The 22,663-nt window shown below is 46.5% G+C and overlaps 1 protein-coding gene across 1 annotated transcript in view; it reads right to left on the reverse strand.

The window, feature by feature from the left end:
- Spock1 (SPARC (osteonectin), cwcv and kazal like domains proteoglycan 1) overlaps positions 1-22,663 on the reverse strand; it is a 478,511-nt gene that overhangs the window by 133,873 nt on the left and 321,975 nt on the right. The window contains exon 4 of the mRNA XM_028772059.1: positions 16,778-16,892. Coding sequence (XP_028627892.1) covers positions 16,778-16,892 — 115 coding nt within the window. The remainder of the gene's footprint in view (positions 1-16,777; positions 16,893-22,663) is intronic.

Raw genomic sequence — 22,663 nt, forward strand, 5'->3', positions numbered from 1 at the left:
GAGAGAGGGAGAGAAAGAGAGAGAGAGAGAGAGAGAGAGAGAGAGAGAGAGAGAGAGAGAGAGAGAGAGAGAGAGAACAAAAGGGAGGATGCTTGATTATAACCCAGACCTCTGGCGGTTCATAGTTTGGGACATTACTTGAATCAAATTCTCTTTAGACTTGCAAATCAAATATACTTCTCCTGAGATCTGGCCAGGGTGACAGCCTTCACCCTGATACATCCTCAGTATTTCCCAACTGGGTGAAGAAGATCAGCAGCCTGACTGGTCATATAAATGCCATCAGCCTTCTGGAGACAACCTAAAAGAGTGACAGAGCATAGCCAATGGCCATGGGGCTCTCTGAGGCAGAGAACAGTATAGCTGTCTGTTAAAAAAAAAAAAAAATCAACCGTCTCCTGAGCTTGGCTGTCAGAATGAACATGAAAAACCTACGGGAACGTTTGTTCTCTACTTGCCCCTCCCCTGCTCCCCTCCCCCCACACACTTACGAGCCCCAAGTAAGATTGTTCTTGATCAGGAAAAACTGCCAAGTCAGCAGAATACAAGCTATCCCCTAGGGCTGGTTCAGTCTTGAGAGCAATGTTAATGTTACAACCCCCCCCCCCCATTCATTCTTTCTTGCTCTCAGAACAGTTCAGCTTTAAGCCTTTGGACTCTAGAAGATCTCTTGGCAACCATCAAGTAAAAAGGCAAATGTAACAAGTAAGCCCAGGGCCTGCAATGTCATGGTGTTCCTTGACATACACTCCTCTCCCGCCTTCTCCAGGGCAGGAAGATTGGGATGGTTTTGCTGACACAACTCCAGCTAAGTGTTTGCAGGTCTGTGCACTGGGATTGTGAAGGCCTGCGCATTTCTACCCTGGGCTTTGCTGTTACAATCTTAGAGAAAACATTGGCTTGCATTTCTTGGGGCCAATTAATTATCATGAGAGGAGCATGCACAAGAAACGGATGCCTGTGTTTGTTTCTTGGTCACCAGCAGCAGCACACTCTGCCCTGGTAGGGACCCAACATGGTCTGCCTTAGTACGGAGAAAGTCAGCCAAAGGGAGGGGTGGCATTAGTTGTGGGACTGTGAAAAGATAGCTTGGTTCCTGGTCGAGCACAGTCCTCAAAACCTGGACCCTAATGGGACAATGGTAGGTGTTCGGCCATGCCCCCAGACTCCATGCTCCTGACACATGACCAAGACCTCCATTGATCAGCACCGTTCAGTCACATAGAGCAAAGCAGCCCCTCCCAAAGAGGTTTGGGTCACTTAGCACAGGTAGAGGGCATGACTACAGGCTTCAGCCTCAAGGGATTTCCATATTAATGAGATACCTAACGGCCAGAGGGCATAGCCAATTAAGCATTCCTTCTTAGACCCTCCTCCCTCCCGATTTAACTCAGGTCTTCCCTGAGTTTAGGGGGGGGAGGGGAGTGTACAACCAGATTCATCCACCATCCACCATGACAATAAACCTTTTAAAACCATGGACTTCCTCATGTCATTGGGGCCTGCCATGGGGAACCATGGAGAAGGCCTTTGACTACTGAGCTGCTGCTTAATCTCCCGCCAGAAGACTTTTCTATGTTCCAGCCATGGAGGCTGCCAATTCAACCAAGCTAGCCGACCCAGCCAAGTGAGTCTCGGTAACAAAGAGTCTCAACCCCTGTTGGGGCTTCTCTCTTGGCTGCAGGCCAGTTCAGCCTGTAAGTTCCCAGTCTCAACTCTTCCCTGGCTACCAGCAGTGCCTGAGTCTGAGACCAGTAGATCCCTGCAAGTCTTCTTGGCCTGGGGTCCCCACTCAAAAGCCCTGCCCCTGAGGGACTTCAGAATGTAGATGCTGTGAGGCGTTGGCACTTAGGGTGCATCATACTACGGTCCCAGTTAGGGTTACTGTTGCTGTGATGAACCACCATGACCAAAGCCACTTGGGAAGGAAAGGGTTTAATACAGCTTTCACTTCCTGTCCATCACTGAGGAAAGTCAGGGCAGGAACTCAACCATGGCAGGAACCTGGAGGCAGGAGCGGATGGAGAGGCCATGGAGGAGTGCTGTTCACTGGCTTGCTTGGCCTGCTCTCCTATAGAACCCAGGGCCAGCAGTCCAGTGGTCCCCCTACCCACAATAGACTGGGCCTTCCCACACGAATCAATAATTAAGAAAATTCCCTACAGGCTTGGTCTTATGAAGGGAGACATTTCCTCAGTTGAGGCTCCCTCCTCCCTGATGACTCTAGCTTCTGTCGAGTTGACATAAAACCAACCAGGACAAATATACCTCCCATTTCACAGAATATTAATACTATGTTCTCCTGTAGGGCCTAGGACCTAGCCAGTCCTGGGTTCGGGGCCCAGGAAATGTTTAAACAAGTTGAAATAGAAAAGGCAGAGTAGAGGAGGGATCTGGAGAAAAAGAATCAACACTAAAGACCCTTGAAAATACTATATGGAAAATTAGAACTGTGGAATCTCCCTAAAACATATAAAGAGGTTTCAGTGGCATTATCCTACAACAGGGGGGCAGCCCCTCACCCAAACACTATTAAATAAAAAGACCAGTACTAGGCTTTTCAAGTTCTTGGTCAGTGGGGTCCCATAGACTCCACCAGAACACTACTATCTCATTGTTCCTGGTAACCCAAAGAGCTTGACAGGAAAGACCCTATCGTTGGCTAAAGCCAGTGCAGAGTTGTGTGAAAGGCTGTGGAGTGGCCAAGCTGGTCTTAACTGAGAGCTTCATCCCCATTGGCTAGTGTTTGAAGTGAAGAAGGGTTCTATGCATGCTACCAGGGAAGGAGCATCATGAGCCATCTTACCCAGTCATGAACTCTGTGCGATATAGCACCGACAGATGACAGGATATATCTACTGGAACAATTGTGGTATAAATATGAGAATAACCAACCTTTTCCTAATTGTATTCAAAGCCCACTCCAGAAGACAGAACTCACATGACATGTTTAAGAACAATCTAGTCGGGTTGTGACACGGCGTTTGAGTAGCACTCAGGCAGCTGCACACTATTACCCACAAACCATCACTATTGGGTCATTCTCCAGAAGTGTAGCATGAAGGAAGTGTATTCCATCACCTGTAGATGGTGGCCCTGGATCTGAAAGCTTTCTTGACAGCTGGTGCTAGATGGGAGATGATAAAGACGCACAATAGTGTTTCTCATCTCTGTGGTCCTTACTGGTAGAGAATTTCCTGATTGGAGTGTTCTAAAACTAAGCCCAGCTCCCTTGGTTTCTATGTAACTCCTTTCAGAACCTCGCTGTCCCTTCCTAGGGGCAGCTCACTTGTCATTCTTCTCACAGAATGTCTCTGGTGTCTTCACTTCCCTTTAAGCATGTTTGCCTGGTGTTCCTAGCTGCACATACATACACACACACACACACACACACACACACTACATATTACATACCACATACACACACATACACATATTACATACCATACTACACACACACCACACACACAACACAATACATATGCCCCATACCCAACCACATACCATACGCACAACACACCACACACACAACACGTATGTCCCATACCCAACCACACACCAAACACACAACACACAACACAACATACCACACACACAACACATATGTCCCATACCCAACCACATACCATACACACAGCAACAACACAACACGTATGCCCCATACCCAACCACACACCATACACACAACACACAATATACACACAACACACTCAACACACAACATACAACACACACCATACACATCACACCACACACCCCACCACATTCCACACACACCTCACACACCACACACACCACACACCTTTTCTCAGTTGTTTCACAAGGAGAGACAGGATACTCACGCATGTTAGCACCCCTGTGCCTATGTGTCTCCATGTTTCAGAGTAGAAACTGGACTAACGCAGACAAGTTACCAAGACAACAATAACCTGTGCACTCTGCCAGAGGAGCCAAAGGCGTTGGTGCTGCCTCAAAAGGGTTGAGTAGGGAGGCTTCTGATTTTGTATAACTCAGAGCTCACTCGAAGAAGGGATGTCTTTATTTCTTCAATGCTGAGATCAAGTGCACTGAGCGTTCTGATGTGCAAATCTCTAAGTTGACTTTTCTCCATGAAAGGGATTGACAAGATGGAATCAGAAAGGTCATGAGACCGAAATGCTGGTCAGCCATGGACCAGTCTATACTTCAGTAGTGAGGCACCATGTAGGAGAAAACACAGGCTAGACCCCGGTGGTCAGCCTGCTTGCCATGCTGTGCTTCTAAACAAGAAGCGGGGTACACCGTGCTCCCGAGAATGCCCAGAAATCAGAACACTAAATTCTGAAGCAACATGAGTAGCCCGCAGCTAGCCTGCTGATGAGTCTGCGGGTCTCCAAGTCCCTCTTAGTGTGCTTCTTTTGCGTAGAGAGTCCGGTGGTATGAGTGCTCACTGTCTAGCTCGAGACAACGTGCTGAGCACTCACAGCTGATAGGGTTCTACTCTGTGAGTCAGCGGTTCTCAGCCCTCCCAATGCTGGGACCCTTTACTACAGTTCCTCACGGTGAGGTGATCCCCGACCAGAACATTATTTTGTTGCTACCTCATAACTGTTTAATGTAAGTGATTGCTTAGTGCAATAAAGCAGGCGCTGTTCCCTGAAACCATCTCCAAAGTGGTTCTTCTTGGCATATTTTACTGACCCACGGGCACTGCTGTCTTGTGGGGACACCCGATAACGCCTGCAAGAGCACACCGGGTGGAGTGCCCATTACCCCACACTCTGCTAGAGCAGTCTTTACCACCTATCACTCTGAGAACCAGCTGACTCAATGTTGGCATATACCACCAAAGGGCCACCAAAGACTATCACCAAGGCTGTCACAATAAGTCCACTTTCCCTCATACCATCAGGGGAGGAAATTGGTACCTGAAAAAAACTGCTCAATTGGAGAACAGGTGTAGGCAGCAATTCTTTCCCACCATGGCTCAGTCTAGTTGGTTTACAGGTATATGTTGGGCTCACAGAGGGTAGAGAGTGGTAGCCACAGCCCTGAGGCCCCTTGGGGAGGTGGGCATCCCATCTGTCAGCCCTCTGTTCTAGGTTTTTCTCTCAGGCTGATGATATGCTGCTGATGCGACTCCCAGCTTTTCTATTGCTAGGTAGGCTACATGACCTCAGGTAACTAACTATTCACTGCTGTTCTCAGGAGCTAGAAATGCAAATGCCATAGGCCAAGGGACAATGAGTCCAACCGTAGAAGGAGGAGAGTCTGGAGTCTACAAGCTTCCTGGTGGAGCAAGCCTTAAGAATGAAAGCTGGGCATTTAGGAGAACTCAGGAGTAGGCAGAACCATGCAGGGCCTGGCATAGACGGCTAGAATGGAGAACAGCCAGTGCTGGTTCCTTTCCTTGCCTCTTCTCTTAAGGTGGGTGCAAAGGTCATTCTGCAGCACCAGGAGGAACACAAACCAGCAGCTCTGAAAGACAAATGACACCTTGTCCCACAGCTCCAGTGGGAAGTTGACTTTTAAGTGTGTCTAGTCACTCTGCACAGAGACAGGATGGGCAATGAGACAAGAACCTAGAGAAGTAGGTCACAGGTCAGACAAGGGCAAAGCCCTGGAGAAAAGTAGGTCATAAGTGAGACAGGGGTAGAAGCCTGAAGAGAAGTAGGTCACGGGTCAGAAAGAGTCAGAGCCCTAGAGAGAAGTAGGTCACAGGTCAGACAGGGGCATAGCCCTAAAGAGAAATAGGTCACAGGTCAGTCAAGGACAGTGCCCTGGAATCAGTCTCTTCCCAGAGAACAAATTGTCACTGATATGTGGTGAGTTCTGTACAGGAAGGAGGGGGGGGGAGGAGTGGCCCTGTTCTCACATCACAGTAATCCTCCCCTCAGGCACCATTTTGTAACTCAGCTGATTTTCCCAGTTCCTAATTGAACAAATTATCCTGGCTTCACTTCTCTAGCTTCTCCCTTAACTGACCTATTTACCTACGAAATATTTGTAAATACCTATCAGGTGCCACATCCTGAATGAGGCACAGGAGACATGAAACAAGTGGACTGTGTCCTCAGAAGAGCTGGTACGCAGAGGGGAACTGGGCTCTGCCACTGAGAGGAACATGGCGTCTTAGTTACTGTTCTATTACTATGAAGAAACACCATGACCAAGGAAATTCATAGAAGGAAACACTTAACTGGGGGGACTTCCTTACAGATTCTGGGATTAGTCCATTATCAGCATGGCAGGCACTGTAGTGGCAAGTAGGCACTGTGCTAGGGCCGAAGCCGAGGGCCTTACATCCTAACGCACAAGCAGCAGGAAGAAACATGGAGCTTAATATGGGCTTTTGAAATCTCAAAAGCCCGCCCCCAGTAATACACCTCCTCTAACAAAGCCATGCCTGCTAATCCTCCCCAAACAGTTTTACCAACTGGGAGCCAAACATTCAAGCATAGGAACCTGTGGGGAATGTTCTCGTTTTAAACTACCACACCCAGCAAAGAGGAAACTGTGTAATCAAAGTAGAATTTAGTATGAGTGACAAGCACTACAGACTGAATGTGTGCGCTCCCTTAAACCATATATGAAAGTTCTAACTCCCATCGGGATAAGACCTTTGAGAGGGGTGATTAGATCAAATGATGTCACATCTTCATGAACAGGATTAGAAACTTTGCAAAAGAGACCACAGAGAGCCCTCCCACCACATGACATCCCAATGAGAAGGTATTGTCTATGAGGAACAGGCTCTCAACAGACCCTTAATCTTCTGGAACCTGTACCATGGACTTCTCAGTCTTTAAATTGGAAGTGTCTTTTCTCTACTGTTTAAAAGCTACCTAGCTTATGGTGCTTTGTTTATGACAGAGAGTTGGTGTAAAGAAGTGTGGTACTTCTGTAATGAGACCTATCTTGTAGAAGAGACTCTGACCCCTGGTAACAGGTAAGGCTAGAAAAGGTATGGAAGCCTGCGAGCCAGGAAAAGCCCTATTATCAGACCTGGGTTGTTATGGGAAACTCTGACAAGGCAAAAGGGAAAGAAGACAGCTTCATAGAAAGCCCTGGTCTTTTCAGAGAAAACCTCAATTACCCAAACAAAACTGGTGGGATCCAGACGTGCATACTGTTCTGATGAGGGTTCAGGTAGAAATAGAAAGCATGCTACCAGAAACTGGAGGAAAGGTCATAGTCCTTCTAAAGTGGCAAAGAGCTTGGCTGACTGGTGTTTATGTCTTAATCCTTTTGGAAGGTAGAACTTGAAAACACTAACAGTGGATATTTGGCTGGTGAAATACAAAAGCCAAGCACTGAGGGATTAGCCTACTTCTTCCTGACTGCTCTATGAAGCATGATCTAAAGTCTGAAATGTTCATTGAAAAGCATCTGAACTTGAAGATCTGCAACATTCTTGGCTTACATAAAGAGAAAAAGCTAAAGGTCTGGCCAAGTGACTCCTGGTTAAGAGAGTATGGGTTAGCATGCTAACAGAAACAAGCACTGTGAAGGAAATGGGAAGATTAACCAGCTATGAAAATAGAAGCCAAGAGTTACTAACCAAAATGTCCTCCAAGAAAGCATTAGAGCTATCTTTGCATCCCAGCTCAAGGTACAGGAGCCCCTGTGGGCTTTATGGGACCACCACAAAGAACCATCATTAGATCAGTGTTCTTTAACACATCCTACAAACCTATACAGCAGATCCAGAGCTATGAACTGCCAGACCAGGGAGCCGAAGGCAAGAACCCTACAGACAGAGTCATTCTGGGAAAGGGGTGGTACCTGGCTCCTCAGGGTCCAATCCTTTCCCAGCAAAACTTGGAGGGGATAAAACTATGATCACATGAGTCTAGGAAGCAAGTTGCTCTGTCTCAGGGAACCTCTGGTAGGAGCTCTGTCCAAGTGAGCCTTAAAGTCAGAGCAACAAGTTCAAAGTGATGTTGGGTTTTTTTAAAAGTATATATTATTATTTAATGTGTGTGTGTGTGTGTAGATGCACACAGGTGTGTGTGGCTGTGCATGTGGAGGTTAAGCCATAGCTTCCTCTCCCATCAGCCCAGCATCATCCATTGGAGTTTGCCCCATGGCTCACTGGAAAGCATCCTATCTGTGAAAGTATCAGAGGCGAGGCAGGCTGCCAGAAGTCCTTTTCTCACCTGATAATGGAAACATACAGGTTCAATGTGGACCCGTGAAAAACATCACTCAGGAGTAAGCACTGGAACAGAACCAAGGTCCTCAAACCATCTAACATCATCTCTCTTGTCCCTCTGTGCGTGAGGGCCTTCCCTCTGCCCACCCTCTCCGAGAGGAACATTAAAGACAGAACATAAGCTTAGGACCATTCTATATAAAGCACGAAGTCCTTCTAAAAAGATAGTCTCGAATGTCCGTCTAACTCATCCTTGCTCCCATTTCCTGGCCCAAGGATCTGTAAGGTCAGTGCCCAGAATGGGTTCTACTACAGTGTCTGACACCCATAAAGAATTGTCTTTCATGGTTCACTGGCTGGATTAAGCTGGTGTGAAACGTCAGAACTGCAAGTGAAGGAAGGAGTGGGGAATCCTGATGAGGACCAGCGGGCAAAAGTAGGTTTATGATAATACAGGAAAAAGAGCGCATTTAAGGAAATGAAAACAGAAAGGAGGGAAACGGAAACTTCAGCCTTACAACTTTCATTCATGTCTTTTGGGTGACGACATGTATCAGGCCTACCTGACTGCTCATCTGGCCCCATAACCCGTGTCCTCAGGACGGGTGACGAGCATTAACTTCAGCTCACCACAGGGTGTTCAAACTTGTTTATTTCACAATGAGCAGGGACAGATGTGTGAGCGTGGTCACGTGATACACACCTGCAAGCCCGCAGCCACAACATGATCCCATGAGGAACCCGTACCCAGTGATTATCTATTCAAAATGGCACACCCACCTCAGCCCCTTTTTTCTTCTCACACACTGAATTCTGAAGCTAGAGATTTGGTACTGGGTACATTGCTTAATAAGCAGACACAGAAATGTCACCTATAACTCTCAACATCTGAGGCAGCATTCCAAGCCGGAGCTCACTGAATGCCGCCATCAGACGTGGAGGCAGGAAATGGGAGGGTGTCCTTAAACAACCCTGTGCCCCGTAAAGAAACCAATCGTCTCAGCACCACAGATGCTGGGCTTATTAACATCTGGGCACATGCACATCCTAGGACGCCAACCATAAAATGTTCTTCATCTCCTGTAGACAGGAAGTGGCTAGAAGAAAGAATGACAAGGAGCCAGTGTTTTAGTCAACATGAGCCTACTTTTACAGGCAGTGGAGCCGGGGAATCTAGAAAGGGGCTAACAATGAGGCAAAGTTCTTGCCCATGAGGGCCATGCCCGGAAGCTGCCTCACCAAGCTGAGACTTACTAGGAGCCTGTGACAGCTAAGCCTGCCCTATCCATCCAGTTTTGGGTAGCATTGAGAGTATGGCTTTTAAGAGAAAGGGGGACAAGGAAACACAATACAAAGATGCCACACTGTGCTAGAAAATGTGCTTTTGTGAATTAAGAGCATCTTTGTAGATCTGGATACATCTTTCTGCAGCAGATGGTGACTGTTACAACGTTACCCAACTGGTCAAATGCAGGAAACAAGTGGAGTAGGGTACCCAACCTCAAGGGATAATCTATAGTGCGACACCTAACCAGGCTTGGGGAAATCAAGGAAGAAGGGGAGGGGAAATTATCAGAATCACAGGACTCGGATGCCTACTGGGAAATAGAATATTCTATATGGCAGGGAAGCTAAACCCATGAAACCTCAAGGCTGTGGTGACCTTAGCAAGACCTGTGTAGTGACACCACCAGTTGACAGGTCATCATGATGAGGGAAAGTTATATACCCCACAGAGTGGTCATCCTAAACACAAATGCATACACAGAGCATTAAATAAACTCAGTAGGGTGTGTGTGTGTGTGTGTGTGTGTGTGTGTGTGTGTGTGTAGTGATAGTAACTGAAGAAGTCTTGACTTTAAGAGATGTGAGAGGGGTTGAAGATAAGGAGGGGGAGAAATGGTGTAAATATATTACTCCTGTATGAAAGTCTCAAGAAACAAAGAATTTAAATAAAACCATTATATCTCTGTGAATCTGCCTTGCAATGTAACACATACCTCACAGTGCAGTGTCTGCCTCACATGCTGTCCCTTGCTCCGAGGGACGAAAAATTCCATACAGTTATTTACATTTCTGACATAAATTGCTTTTTACTCTCTGCTGCCCCTGTCAACAAGATTAGCCAATCAGGGCCTCCAGTTTCATAGAGGAAGGAAAACAATGGGCTTGAGTCACAAAACTGTGCCCAGGGAGGATGCTAGGAGCGGGCACAGCTGCATCCTGGGCATGGATGGACAGCGTTCCTGTGGTAAGATCTCATGGGTTTGAATTAACTCAGCATCTCTATATTTAAGGGACACGTGCTTTAAATGAATACTTTTAGGAGAATCTCGAAGGAGAAGAAGAGACCTGGAACAATGGGTGTGGGCATAGAAGAGAGGAAATAAGTATAATACCAGTGCCCAGACCAATTGCCTGATAAAAGGCGGGTACTAGGAGAAAGGGATCTATATGGTGGAGCCTCAGGGACCAGGAGAACACTGGCTGTCCCCTGGAAGATCATCTTTGAGTACCCCCCCAACTGCATTCCCAATGGCTGCTGTGTGCCACAGGCGCTGCCCCCCTCAGTGGCCATGTTCAATTGGGACAATTATTTATGGAACCTGTGTGGTCACCTGGGGGACATAACAGTTCTGACCGACGGCTGTGAGATCCATCCATGCAAACCGCTTTGAAACACAGTAAGCAACCAGCCAGCCCTGGGTTGAAACATCACGCTTCCCTCTCCTTCTCTTCCACGGTTTGTACTTGGCATGAAGTCTGAATATACCAATCACGTGCCTTTTGCCAGATAACAGACAACAGTAGAGCTTTTTCTGTTTACCAAAGTGATGGACTTCCAAGAGGGTGAACCCAAACTTAGCTGTGATGGTTTCATGACCAGTGGAGGAATAACAAGTCCTTCTCAGACCAGAACCCTGCCCGTGAAGATCCTCTGGGCTTAAAGTAGAACCCAAGGCAGCATGTGGTCCCTCACAGAAGGGACCCATACCACATCAGCACAGTTTCCTAGTGATAAAGGTGCTCTCCAAGACACGGCAATGTGCCTTGATGGAGGAAGCATCAGAGAGCCAGCCAGGCGCCCGGGAGCCTGGCACCTTCCATGTGGCCACGCGCCTTCCGAGCCTCCACAGCGATGTGTATGTATAATCAACCGGTTCAAAGCCCCTGTAGCAGGAGGCAGTGCTTTGTTGTAAAACAAAACTGAGATGAAATAACCTCATCCTTTCAAATATCCTCTGAGAGTTTGGTATTTGAGGCACATCCTGTGATGTGTTTCTCTCTGACCTCAAACACTTTGATTCTTTTTATTCAAGTTCACATAAAAGAGAGAAAACTCTGAGATTGGTCTACTGTACCCGAAGCCTCGATGGCATCTAAATTCTTCTGCTGGCGCAGAGAATTAGTTGTTATTCCAGATAGTAAGGAAGTGGAGATGAAGGCCCATTATATTAGAGGGGCCCAGCCCTCTAGGAAGCTGGGCCATCTCGCTCCTTACTTAAAAACAGATGACTTCCCCCAGCTCCCCAAGGCTTTGAAGGGTCCACTTAGATATTACAAGTCCCATTCTGATGTCTGCACCCTCATTCGCTACACTCCTGCAGAATCAGAGAATGTGGTTTGTCTGGCAGGCCCCCAAACAAATGCTTTCAATTTTCCATTCTCCAAATGAAAATCAATGGTAGGAGAGAGGTAAAAATCAATGTTCAGCCCTCTGCAAGGAGCCCCCATCTCCCCTCCCCTCCCCCTCCCTCCTCCCCTTTCCCCTTCTTCCACCTCCCCCTCCCTCCTCCTCTCCCTCCCTCCTCCCTCCTCCTCAGAGAAGCAGATCTGAAACAATGATCCCCACCAACAGAGACACCCTGCTGCCAGAGCCCTCTGCTGGCTCTGTCCTCTTGACAATATTCTACTTAAAAATACCCAAGAGGACTTTTGAAAAAAACTTGACAAGAATGAATAATGAGATGTTGATGTAACACACCCCTTCCCATTGCTGGTAAACTCAGTTACAAATGGAGTCTCTGACATCCCAGGATGGAGTCTGACTTCTCTGCTTCCCAAGGGATCCATCCGCCTTATTGCCATGAGCTATAAAATGTGTAGCCATTCACCTACACTCTCAGATTGTCCTCGTCCCCAGGCAACTAGTGTGCTTTCTGCCACCCCAGGTAGGTAGTCTGTGTCCCTTATAATTGACTTGGCCCCAAAAGGGAGGAAACAGATGCCACACTATGTGCTTGAGTGTGATCTATTTTGCTATTTGATTATCATGTGATCATTTGATACATTAATAACATGTGTGTTTATTACTAAATAGCATCAATCGTAATGGAAATGCCACAACGGGTTGATAACTTCACCTTTAGTTTTTATATCTGTAACTCTAAATGAAGCTGATGCAAACATCCATAAGATACTTTTACATGTACATATGTAAAGTGAAGCCTCTGAAATATTTTCTCCCAGCGTGTCTGGACTTTAATACACACACACACACATACACACACACACACACATACACACACACACATACACACACACACACACACACTTGATATATGTACAGAACATCAGACGTCTTCAATTTGGGGACAATCTCATTTGCTGCGTCACACTTAGGAAGTCTTAAACCAAAGCCAAGGACAGAAATCTCACATTGTTTTTTTGTTTTTTTTTTTTTAAAGTTCTATAGACTTAGTGTGTGTGTGAGTTTACAAATGCAACCCACCTCTCAAGTTAAATTTTAACACAGCATGTTATGTAATTAAAACTTCTAAGCATGGTTTACAGTACCATAAAGTACTCATGTATAAAAATCAACACAAAATGTATATAGTATTTGAACTATCAGTTAAAAAGTCTTGACAAAAACAAGTCAATAAGCCAAACCAGGGGCTGAAGAGGTGGCTCGGCAGTCACTAGGACTGGCTGCTCTTCCACAGGACCTGTTTGGTTCCCAGCATCCACATGGCAGCTGCTCCAGTGGACCCAAAGCCCTCTCTTCTGACGTCTGAAGACTTTAGGCACACAAGTGGTGCAAACATTTGCATAAAGGCAAAAAGCTAATATGCATAAAATAAACAAATCTTAACAAAAAAAACAAGAAAAGAAAAACTAAAAGACTAGACAGAACATATTGAAATATTTTAGTAGCTCTGTTTCAACCACGTGGCCATTACCTGCTTCCTATTTATTTTTAATATTTTCTAGGCTAAGCATCAAGAATCACACCAAAAGTAGATTGAGAATTTTTAAGTCATCAGAGAGAAGCCATCCTGAGCACACACAGTGCAGTTCTCTGTGGTACTCCAGTGATCCCATGGAGACCAAAGCAGTAGCACACCACAGGGTGAGCATATGGTGTGAACCCACCTCCTTCTATACCACAGTGCTGCTCAACAGCAGGAAGAAGTAAAAGAATTTACAGGAGAATTCTCCAAGAAGGTTGTGAATAGAGGAGAAGGGTCCCCTACAGATCACCTCAGTAGTTTGGGGAGACTCCAGCCGGAGGGAGGCCTGATTGGCCACTTCCGTTTCCACCACCATCAAAACTGCTTGATCTGCTCTAAAATACTGTGTTCCCAGGAGCTTAGATCCACTTGAGCTCCATGGGCCATCCAGGCCCAAGGCATCTCTCTGACCTTGCCCCCTCATCCACTTGCAAGTCTACACCTGGGGCCTCCTCATCAACTGGGACCTCCAAGCTGCCTCCTGGTCTGTCAGCAGCTTCTCTATGTCTAGAGGTAAGATTTTCCCCTTGAGCTGCAAGGGGCCAGCTTGGCTAACAGCCTTGTCTACAGATGTTTTGTAGAATAAAAAAATCACTTCCCTGATTGGGGAATAAATAGAGTTGTCAATAATCTGTCCCAACTCCAAGGGACCCCTGAAGTTTAATGGGGAAGGACAGATGTTTCATCTGGGAAGGCATCCAAGGCTCTCTGAGGAGTTACACAATTGGCTACTCTTGGGAGCTGTGAAACCTGACTTCTGAGAGAGATATTTGGTTCAACAACCACAGTGCCCACATACATACCTCCTAGGGCCAGGTCACTTCCCCAGTCCTGCTAAGCAAGAGGGCACACCATCTTAGCCAAAGCGCCTTCCAGAGTTGTTTTTTAGTAATGAGCAGGCCCCATTATTGGAGAAAAAGTCATTTTCTCTAACTTCTCTGCTGCAATTCATAACATGGCAGCAGAAATGTCACTACAGTCCTTGAGACCCTGCTCAAGGGCTTGAAGGCAGCACACTCAGACTGGGGAAGGGATAGAAAACCCAAGGAGAAGTTGCTTCATTCTCAAGAGCTTATGCAGTTGGGAAGGAGGGTTCTGGCTTAGTTTCCAGATGTATTCAGACAATGATAACCATTATGATAATCGTTTTACTAATTGCTCAAATGGCTGGCATTGACCTTAAACCACCACGATACACCATCGCCTTTACTGAACTTTCACACAAAATGTGGTGGGTCCTCACAGGAAATCCATTTAGCAGATGAAGAAATACAAAGTTAGTCTCACAAATTTCCTTCTCAAGTTTGCACAGGCATGGAGAATCTAAGAAGGAACGGAACCGCCATTGGTCTCGTCCCTAAATCCGTGCACAAAGCTATTATGACGTCATGGATACCAGAGGTGGAGACTGTGCTTTCCGCATAAGCTGGGAGTGAGACTCAGGGTGTGGTGCCTGTGGAAACACCACGTATGCCTGGACGTGGTGACTACCGAGCTGGCTCCCTTGGTCTCAAACACATTTGAATTTAAGACCAAAAGTCTCTCATTTGGTATTTCTATAAATTCCAGGGAAGGGCATGTGAAGGACTCTCCAACATATATATCCATGTGTATATACATGTGCCCTTCCCCCAGCCTTGAGCAGGCCTGAAAGACCTTGTTTACCACAACAGACCAAAAATAATACGACCCAGGTGGTGTTACCCACCTTGGCTGCATGTACAGCCTGCTACGGGAACTTAGAAGAATAGACTGCCCTCTGAGCTTGCCTTGAGACACCTCCAGCTGTGACTTAAGGATGGGCTCCCCTCACCCAAGCTGGCTGAAGCAAGAAGGGGTTCGGTGGCAGGGGTGGGGCTCCCCCTTTAAATTGAGAGCTGGACATTAAAGCATTGAGTCTTGATCAGAATACCTTGTCTTGGCTCCATCTCTTCTCACCCTCCATCCTCCTTTCATTCCCAGCCCCCCTTTCAGGTGAACCCAGTGGATCCGTGGCCGCAGGCAGCTACACATACATACACATAGGTGCACACACATATACAGGATGGTTGAACAACCTGGAACATTATCTCCAAGGACATTCTGTTAATTGCTATTAATAGGGTTCTCCTTTCTTAAAGCATAGAAATCATAGGGGGTAGGCGGACTGGAATGGTTTTCTCAGAGTGTTGGTTCCTTAAAAAGGTGCTTCAGCTGATACCAACAAAATTATTTTTACATCCCACGCAGTAATGACCTGCACATGATTAAGATAAAATCCCAGCACAGAGAGGAGGAAGTGGGCACAAGTCACACCCTTAGTCAAGATGCTATTTGTCATTGGTAGCTGCTGGGGAGGGAAAATCGGTTTTCTTCAATGGAGTGACTACTAAGATATATCAACCACACTTAAGGGCAGGACTCATCCGACTCCCAGGAAGGAGCGCTGGTCTAGGAAACAGCTACGCACATCTCAGCACTTTTTATCTGGGTCTTATAGACAACAAATGCTGATTGCACATAAAACAACATTGAAAGCAATGCACAACACAGGATCCTGCAGCAGAGTCTGTGATTACAGGCACCAGACACAGGGAAGACAGGGGCAGAGGGTCACTCATTGGATGTGAAAAGCTCTGTTTTGATGCCAGCACTGATTTCCAGGGAGGGACAGGACACTATTCAGAAGAAGCCACTGAAGGGTAAAAGACAATTACAACACACCCCAGGAGGAAGAACCAAAGGGACCGACCCCATCAAGAACTCTCGAGGGGAAGCACCGTGGAACATGGTCCTAGGGTATCACGCCGGAGCTAATAAAGCCAACAAAAGCTATAGGAAGCTCCAGTTTCTGCCTCCTCATGTGTTATCTGCTGCAGGAATAGTGAAGGGCCTCCTCGTGCTTCTTGGGTGTAAGCTTCCTGTAAGACAGGGTCCTTTGGGGAACAGGAAGTGATGATGAAAAGGGACTTTTCTGTTAAGATGAAGACTCGAGTAAAAATTAAGATTTTTCTTTTAAACTTAAGGTTGCTGTTCTTAGAGCTGGAGAGATAGCTCATCAGTTAGGAGCACCAGCTATTCTTCCAAAGTACCTGGGTTCGATTCTCAATGACAGGGGATACAATGCCTTCTGACCTTTGTGGACACCAGGCACATACGTGATACACAGACATATGCAGGCAAAACACACCAACATATATTTAACAACAACAACAGAGCAACAACAATAATAATTTCAGAAAGATTGCTGTCTTTCATAAACCTGGGCTTGCAATCCAAAGTCCACACTATTACCTGAACACCATTTAAAAATGGTGGCAAACACGTTGCTCTCTCTTTTGTCTAACATGAGCCCAGTCAGAGACCTGATGCTTCAGTTCCACCAGCCGCTGAACACCCCAACTTCTAGCCACCCCCTTCCCCACCTTACCTGGGCAACAGGTGCTTGCGGCTGACACACAGGGCTGTCTGGTAGTCCTGGGTCACACATACTTTGTGTGGGCTGCATTTCACCTTCAAGCAAGGGTCCTTGGATGGGTCTAGGGCTGAGATAAAAATAACAAGGAGAGCAGGGTTAGCACCTCCAGGGAAATTTAATTTCTATCACCACTCCGATAAACAAGTAAGAAATAAACCAGCTGTGTATGTTTGTACCATTTCCCGAGGCTGGTGCGGACAGAGAGAAAACCCAAGCCGGGCAGAGCTCAGCGTCTGTCATCCAGGCCACTCAAGCATCAAGATAGCAACTCCCTTGTGTACTGGGCACTTCAGCACCATGATTTCAAGCAGGAATCACTTTTAAAAAACCCTTCAGAGTTATACATGATCCAAGAGTTATTTGGTCTGATATTGGTTTCTGTCTGATGTTGGTTTGTGTGAGTTCTTCCATATTTAATTTAAATTATTTTCTATTATGTACACCCAAAATCCTTGCTGAAAACATTATTTGCTCCTGTTCAATAAAAAATAGACCTCATGGATGAATAGTCTATTTTAAGGTTTGTTTGTTTGTCTGTTTTTTAACTTCAGGATGGGCAAGAAATTTGTACAACACAAAGTTCTGATGTAAGTGGGAGAGGAAAAAGCCTGCACATAAATATTTATTGTGCAAGGCAGAATTAGATAAGGTCCATGATGGGCATAGAAAATGATAATGGAGCTTGGGAGAAAAAAATAGAGATCAATTTCTAGGGCAAGGATTAGTGAAGCATTGATATTTGAATTGAATCTTGAAGGATGGGCAGGATTTCTGCAAAGCAAAGATGGAAAAGACAAGCCAGGCCGGAAAAGTGGTGTGAGCAAACGTGGGACGATGTGTTTGGGCAACCACGAGACAGTCAATCCGTTCACTGGGTTTGTGGGTCTGAATAACAAGAGAGAGGGAAGGTTGGTTCGAACACATAATGCCAGAAAGGATTCCCAAAGGCACGGGGTCACATACAGCAGCATTTTCTAGAATAAGCTGAGCAGCAGCCCCCAGGCTAATCAGCACTCTGCATGCTGCTGTGTGTGTGCTCATCATGGGCACAGAGGAGGCCCCAGGGAATTCTCTGCAAAACAAAAGCGACTGTGCCATCTCCCGGCTTCCAGGCTGAAAGCCTATTAGGCAGTAAATCTTTCATAACTTCTTACCCAGCCAGGGGAGGCATGCCCCCACACCATCCCCACACAAACATTTGGTTAAGCAGATTGACATTCCAAGCAGGAACTACAGAAGTGTCTACCCTACCAATGAGATTCCAGCGATCACATAGACACTCATAATCCCCACCACCACCCAACTCTACCCCAGGCCTTGGAAACCACATACCACTTTCATTAGGTTGTTGCTAATTTCTCAAGGGTCCTGAATGCACAACATTGCAATACATTACTGCTGAATACCTCGGGGCGGCTCTGCCCTGTGGCAGGGGTAGCAGCTGTGAACAATCAAGGTATACTCTTTAGTCAGTCTTGGCAACAACAAGGCCCTGATTCCCATCCCAGTGCAATCGCCTGGTAGAGCCTACTTCCCATGGGATACTCTCTGGTGCCTGGAGCTCATCAGAGAAAAAGGCTCCTAGAAGAGAGAGGCTGGTCTGAGCCCAGGGGACAATGCTTGCTCCTAGCTCTTAAGCAGAAAAGGGCCTCTGGGAGGCAAGTAGCAGAGAAAGCTCTCAGTGCCTTCAAAACTAAGGCATCCATGTAGGACTAGCACTGATTATTCATGAGAACCATGTGGCCCCTTCCTTGTCTCCGTTTTCAGTCCTGTTCACTTGTGATATGAGGAAACCCAGAGACTAGTGTGATGGTTTCTATATGCTCTGCCCAGGAGATGTGTGCCTTGATGATACTGAACTGAACCCCTGAACCTGTAAGCCAGCCCCAATTAAATGTTGTCCTTATAAGAATTACCCTGGTCATGGTGTCTGTTCACAGCAGTAAAACCCTAACTAAGACAATTAGATCTCTATCAACCCCACTCCAGTGACCAGCATTTCCACCAGCAGATGCCAATGCTGCTGAGACTTGGAATTTCTGCCTCAGTGGCTTTCAGAGATGGAGGATCTCAGGCTGACCTCATTGGTGGGTTGAAATCCTCAATGCGATGTGATGCAGGCGACAGGCCTTGGGGTAGAATTTTAACTCTTTCTGCTTCTGCGGATGACTTCTCATGAACACTTAATGTCTACACTCCCCAGGGGGGCTGAACAATGCCATTGTCACACAGAGAGCAAATCAGCTGTACAAGGGAGAAAAGGGCATAGACCTCTCAGCTCAAGGGCTTCTGGGACTGAGTTCCATCCAGCTGTTTTCTAACTTGAATATACTTCCACCTCCTTTATGTCTTGCTGGCTGCCATCAGTTAATAATATGCATAGGAGTGCTTACAACAGATCTAGGATGGTAAGCACGTGCATTATACTTGTTGGGTTTGAAGGTCCTCAAAGTGGGTAACAAGGCTTCATAATTACAAGAACAATGGCTGGCACTCAATCGAGCGTGTCTGATAGGCAGGCAATGAACTAAGCCCTCAAATTGGATTAGCTTATTATCCTAGTTTGTGTTCTGTTGCTGTAATAAATATGACCAAAAACAACTTAGGGAGGAAAGGGTTTATTTTGGTCTACATCCCCCAATCACAGTCGACCACTGAGGGAAGTTGAGGCAGGAACTCAAGCTGGAGCAGAGACAAGAACCAAGGAGAAGCTTACTGGCTTGCTTCCAACCGGCCCCTGTTCAGCTACCTTTCTTATACAAGTTAGGACCGCCTGTCTGGGGAGGCACTAGCCACAGCAGGACAGTCCATCCTTCCGTCCTTCGTGGTTCGAGATCAAGAAAATGCTGCACAGACAGACCCAGAACTCAGCCTGAAGGAGGTGATCTCTCAACTGAGGGTCCTTCTTCCCAGCTCACTCACGTAGCCCTCACAGCATCCAAAGATGGGGCCTTGGCCAAAACGCACATTAAATTTCCCTTCAAGACAATTAGCAGTTGAGAAGTACAGTGGGAATTTACATACCGGTCTATAAACCCACACTACGCCCTGTTACATGCTGCAGTCTAAGAATCATCCAGGAACTTCTTTCATCCAGAAAGTTGATTGAGAGGTCAAACCTCATCCAAGTGTACAGCCCAGACCTCACCATCTTCCTGATGCCTTCTGGGAGAGTAAGAAGTAAAAGAGGAGACCTGGCCCCATACCATGCAGGTCCAGGAGCAATGAGCTGTGTCCTATCCCCTGTTCGTCCCATTTCCTGGCCCACAGCTCTGCCTGTATTCCTGGAGGCCTGTAGGTACCAGGCACAACTAGATGGCTAAAGGCCCTGGGAAGAATGCAGTCAACTAGAGCCAAGGCTATATGGCATCTCCAGAGCCCAGCTATCCTACTCCAGAAAGCTCTAGATAGCCTATCACAGCAGAAGCACTAGAGAATGATCTTAAATCCCATCTTGTGGAGATGATAGAGGCCTTTAAAGAGGAAATGGATAAATCCCTTCAAGAAATACGGGAAAATGCAATCAAACAGGTGAAGGAAATGATTAAAACTTTTCAAGACCTCAAAATGGAGATAGAAGCAATACAGAAAACACAAAGTGAAGAAATCCTGGAGATGGAAAAACCTAGGGAAGAGAACAGGAACTACAGACACAAGTATCACCAACAGAATACAAGAGACGGAAGAGAGAATCTCAGGCCTACTTGCTCTAGACATGGCAATGACCATCCCCACTTGCCAGCAATCATTTGGTCCATGATCATTCAAGTCTCTCTGTATTTTCATAATCTGTCATCTTATTATCAAGATAACTATGAGAGATAATCCTTCCTGTCTGAGAAGCCAGACATTCTTAATAAATAAGACATCCACTGCAAATACGAATACTTTAAAAATGTCAGTTCAACCAGTCCTGTTGGTGCAAGCCTGCCTGTAACTCAACTACTTGAGAGAATCTTGAGTTCAAGGCCTGCTTGGGTAACTGAGCATGACCTCATTTCTAAATAAAAGGGAAAAAGAGGGGTTGGTGTAGAACCCTTGCCAAGCATTCATGAGGCCCTAGGTTCAATCCTCAGCACCCCATAAACCAACCAACCAACCACCCACCTACCCACCTACCCACCTACCCACCTACCCACCAACCCATCCATCTACCCATCCATCAATCCACCTACCCACCCACCCATCCATCCACCCATCCATCCATCCATCCATCTATCCACCTACCCACCCACCCATCTATCCACCCATCCATCCATCCATCCATCCATCCATCCATCCATCTATCCACCTACCCACCCACCCATCCATCCATCCACCCATCCATCCATCCATCCATCTATCCACCCATCCATCCATCCATTCATCCACCCACCCACCTACCCATCCATCCATTATTTGACTCCACACCCATTTGCACAGAGAACTCAAATCTGTTGAACAGTAATTATGAGGGTCTGACTTCCAACACATCTATGAATTGTTTAGAGGAAATGAACTTCACAGCACAGCAGAACAGACGTGAATCAAGCTGTCAGCCTACGCTTCATCACCAGCAGACACTTTGTCTTGAAAATCAGCAATGCTTAGCTTGAAGGCAGCTGAGAGGGTGAGGAGCCCAGGTCTACTATGCTCCGAGCAGCAGCCGCAAGGCTTCTGGCATTGACACAGCATGGGACTACCTGGCTCCTCTTTACAAAGGGAATAACTGATGAGATATCAACCTAGAAGTGGGTTTCAACTAGGGGTAGAGCCTCGTGAAGCTTTCCCCTATCATCCATGTTGGCCTGTTGACTGGTGTGGTCTTTGTACATCTTGGACACACAGCCATATTGTTGAGAGTTCATGCCGTTTCACAGCGGTTGCCCTGGACCAGCTCTGACTATTTTTCCACTCTGACTTCCTCAACGTTTCCTGAGCCTTAGATGGAGGGGTTGTATTATAGATGTCTCATTTTGGACTGGACACCCCAAGGTCATTGATTTGCTGCACTTTAACCAGGTTTTTTGTTGTTGTTGTTGTTGTTCTGAATCAGTTCTTTGATGAGATGTGAAGCCTGTGCTTATCCATGGGCTCTTGGTTGGGTTTCTAGTACCATGTCTGAATTCCCTCCTACTGAACGGCCTTTAGGTCCAATTAGACCGCTGTTGACTACCTCCGACCCACAAGCCCTGCTATTGCATTCTAACTGCTGAGAGAGGAGAAACAGCTTTGATTTAGAGACAGAATCTCAATCGTAAGGTGTCAGACCTAAACACCTGGAAACAAGGACAACCCCAGATGGACTCGGTCGGGAATGTGTGTGTGTGTGTGTGTGTGTGTGCGCTTGTGTGTCGGCATGTGTATATGTGTGCATGTGTGTGCACAAGTGTACATGTGTATGCATTGTGAATGTGTTTGAGTGTGTGTGCACATATGCACGTGTGTGTGCGCGTGTGTGTTTGAGATGGGCTGTCTGGAGGAACGTGGGAGGAGATGGAACAGAGAAAAAGGAGTGGAAAGAATGTTTGCCTCATACATTTCTGTATGAAACCCTCAAATACAGTAATCAGGGGCTGGAGAGACAGCTCAGCACTAGGAGCACTGACTGCTCTCCTAGAGAACCCACGTTTGATTTCCAGCACCCACAATGCAGCTCATGACCACCTGTGACTTCCTCTGTCTCTGTGGGCACTGCACACACATGCTGTATAGACACGTATGCAGGCAAGACTCCCACACACAGAAAAGAGAAAGAAATAAGTCCTTTTAGAAAATAATGATGGTGAAAACTAATATAGATATTTTTAAAAAGAGAGGTCCTGCCACTAAGGGTCTCTCCCTCCCTCCCTCCCTCCC

The sequence above is a fragment of the Grammomys surdaster genome, unplaced genomic scaffold (assembly GCF_004785775.1).
Source record: "Grammomys surdaster isolate TR1022 unplaced genomic scaffold, NIH_TR_1.0 211, whole genome shotgun sequence".
Classification (NCBI taxonomy): domain Eukaryota; kingdom Metazoa; phylum Chordata; class Mammalia; order Rodentia; family Muridae; genus Grammomys; species Grammomys surdaster.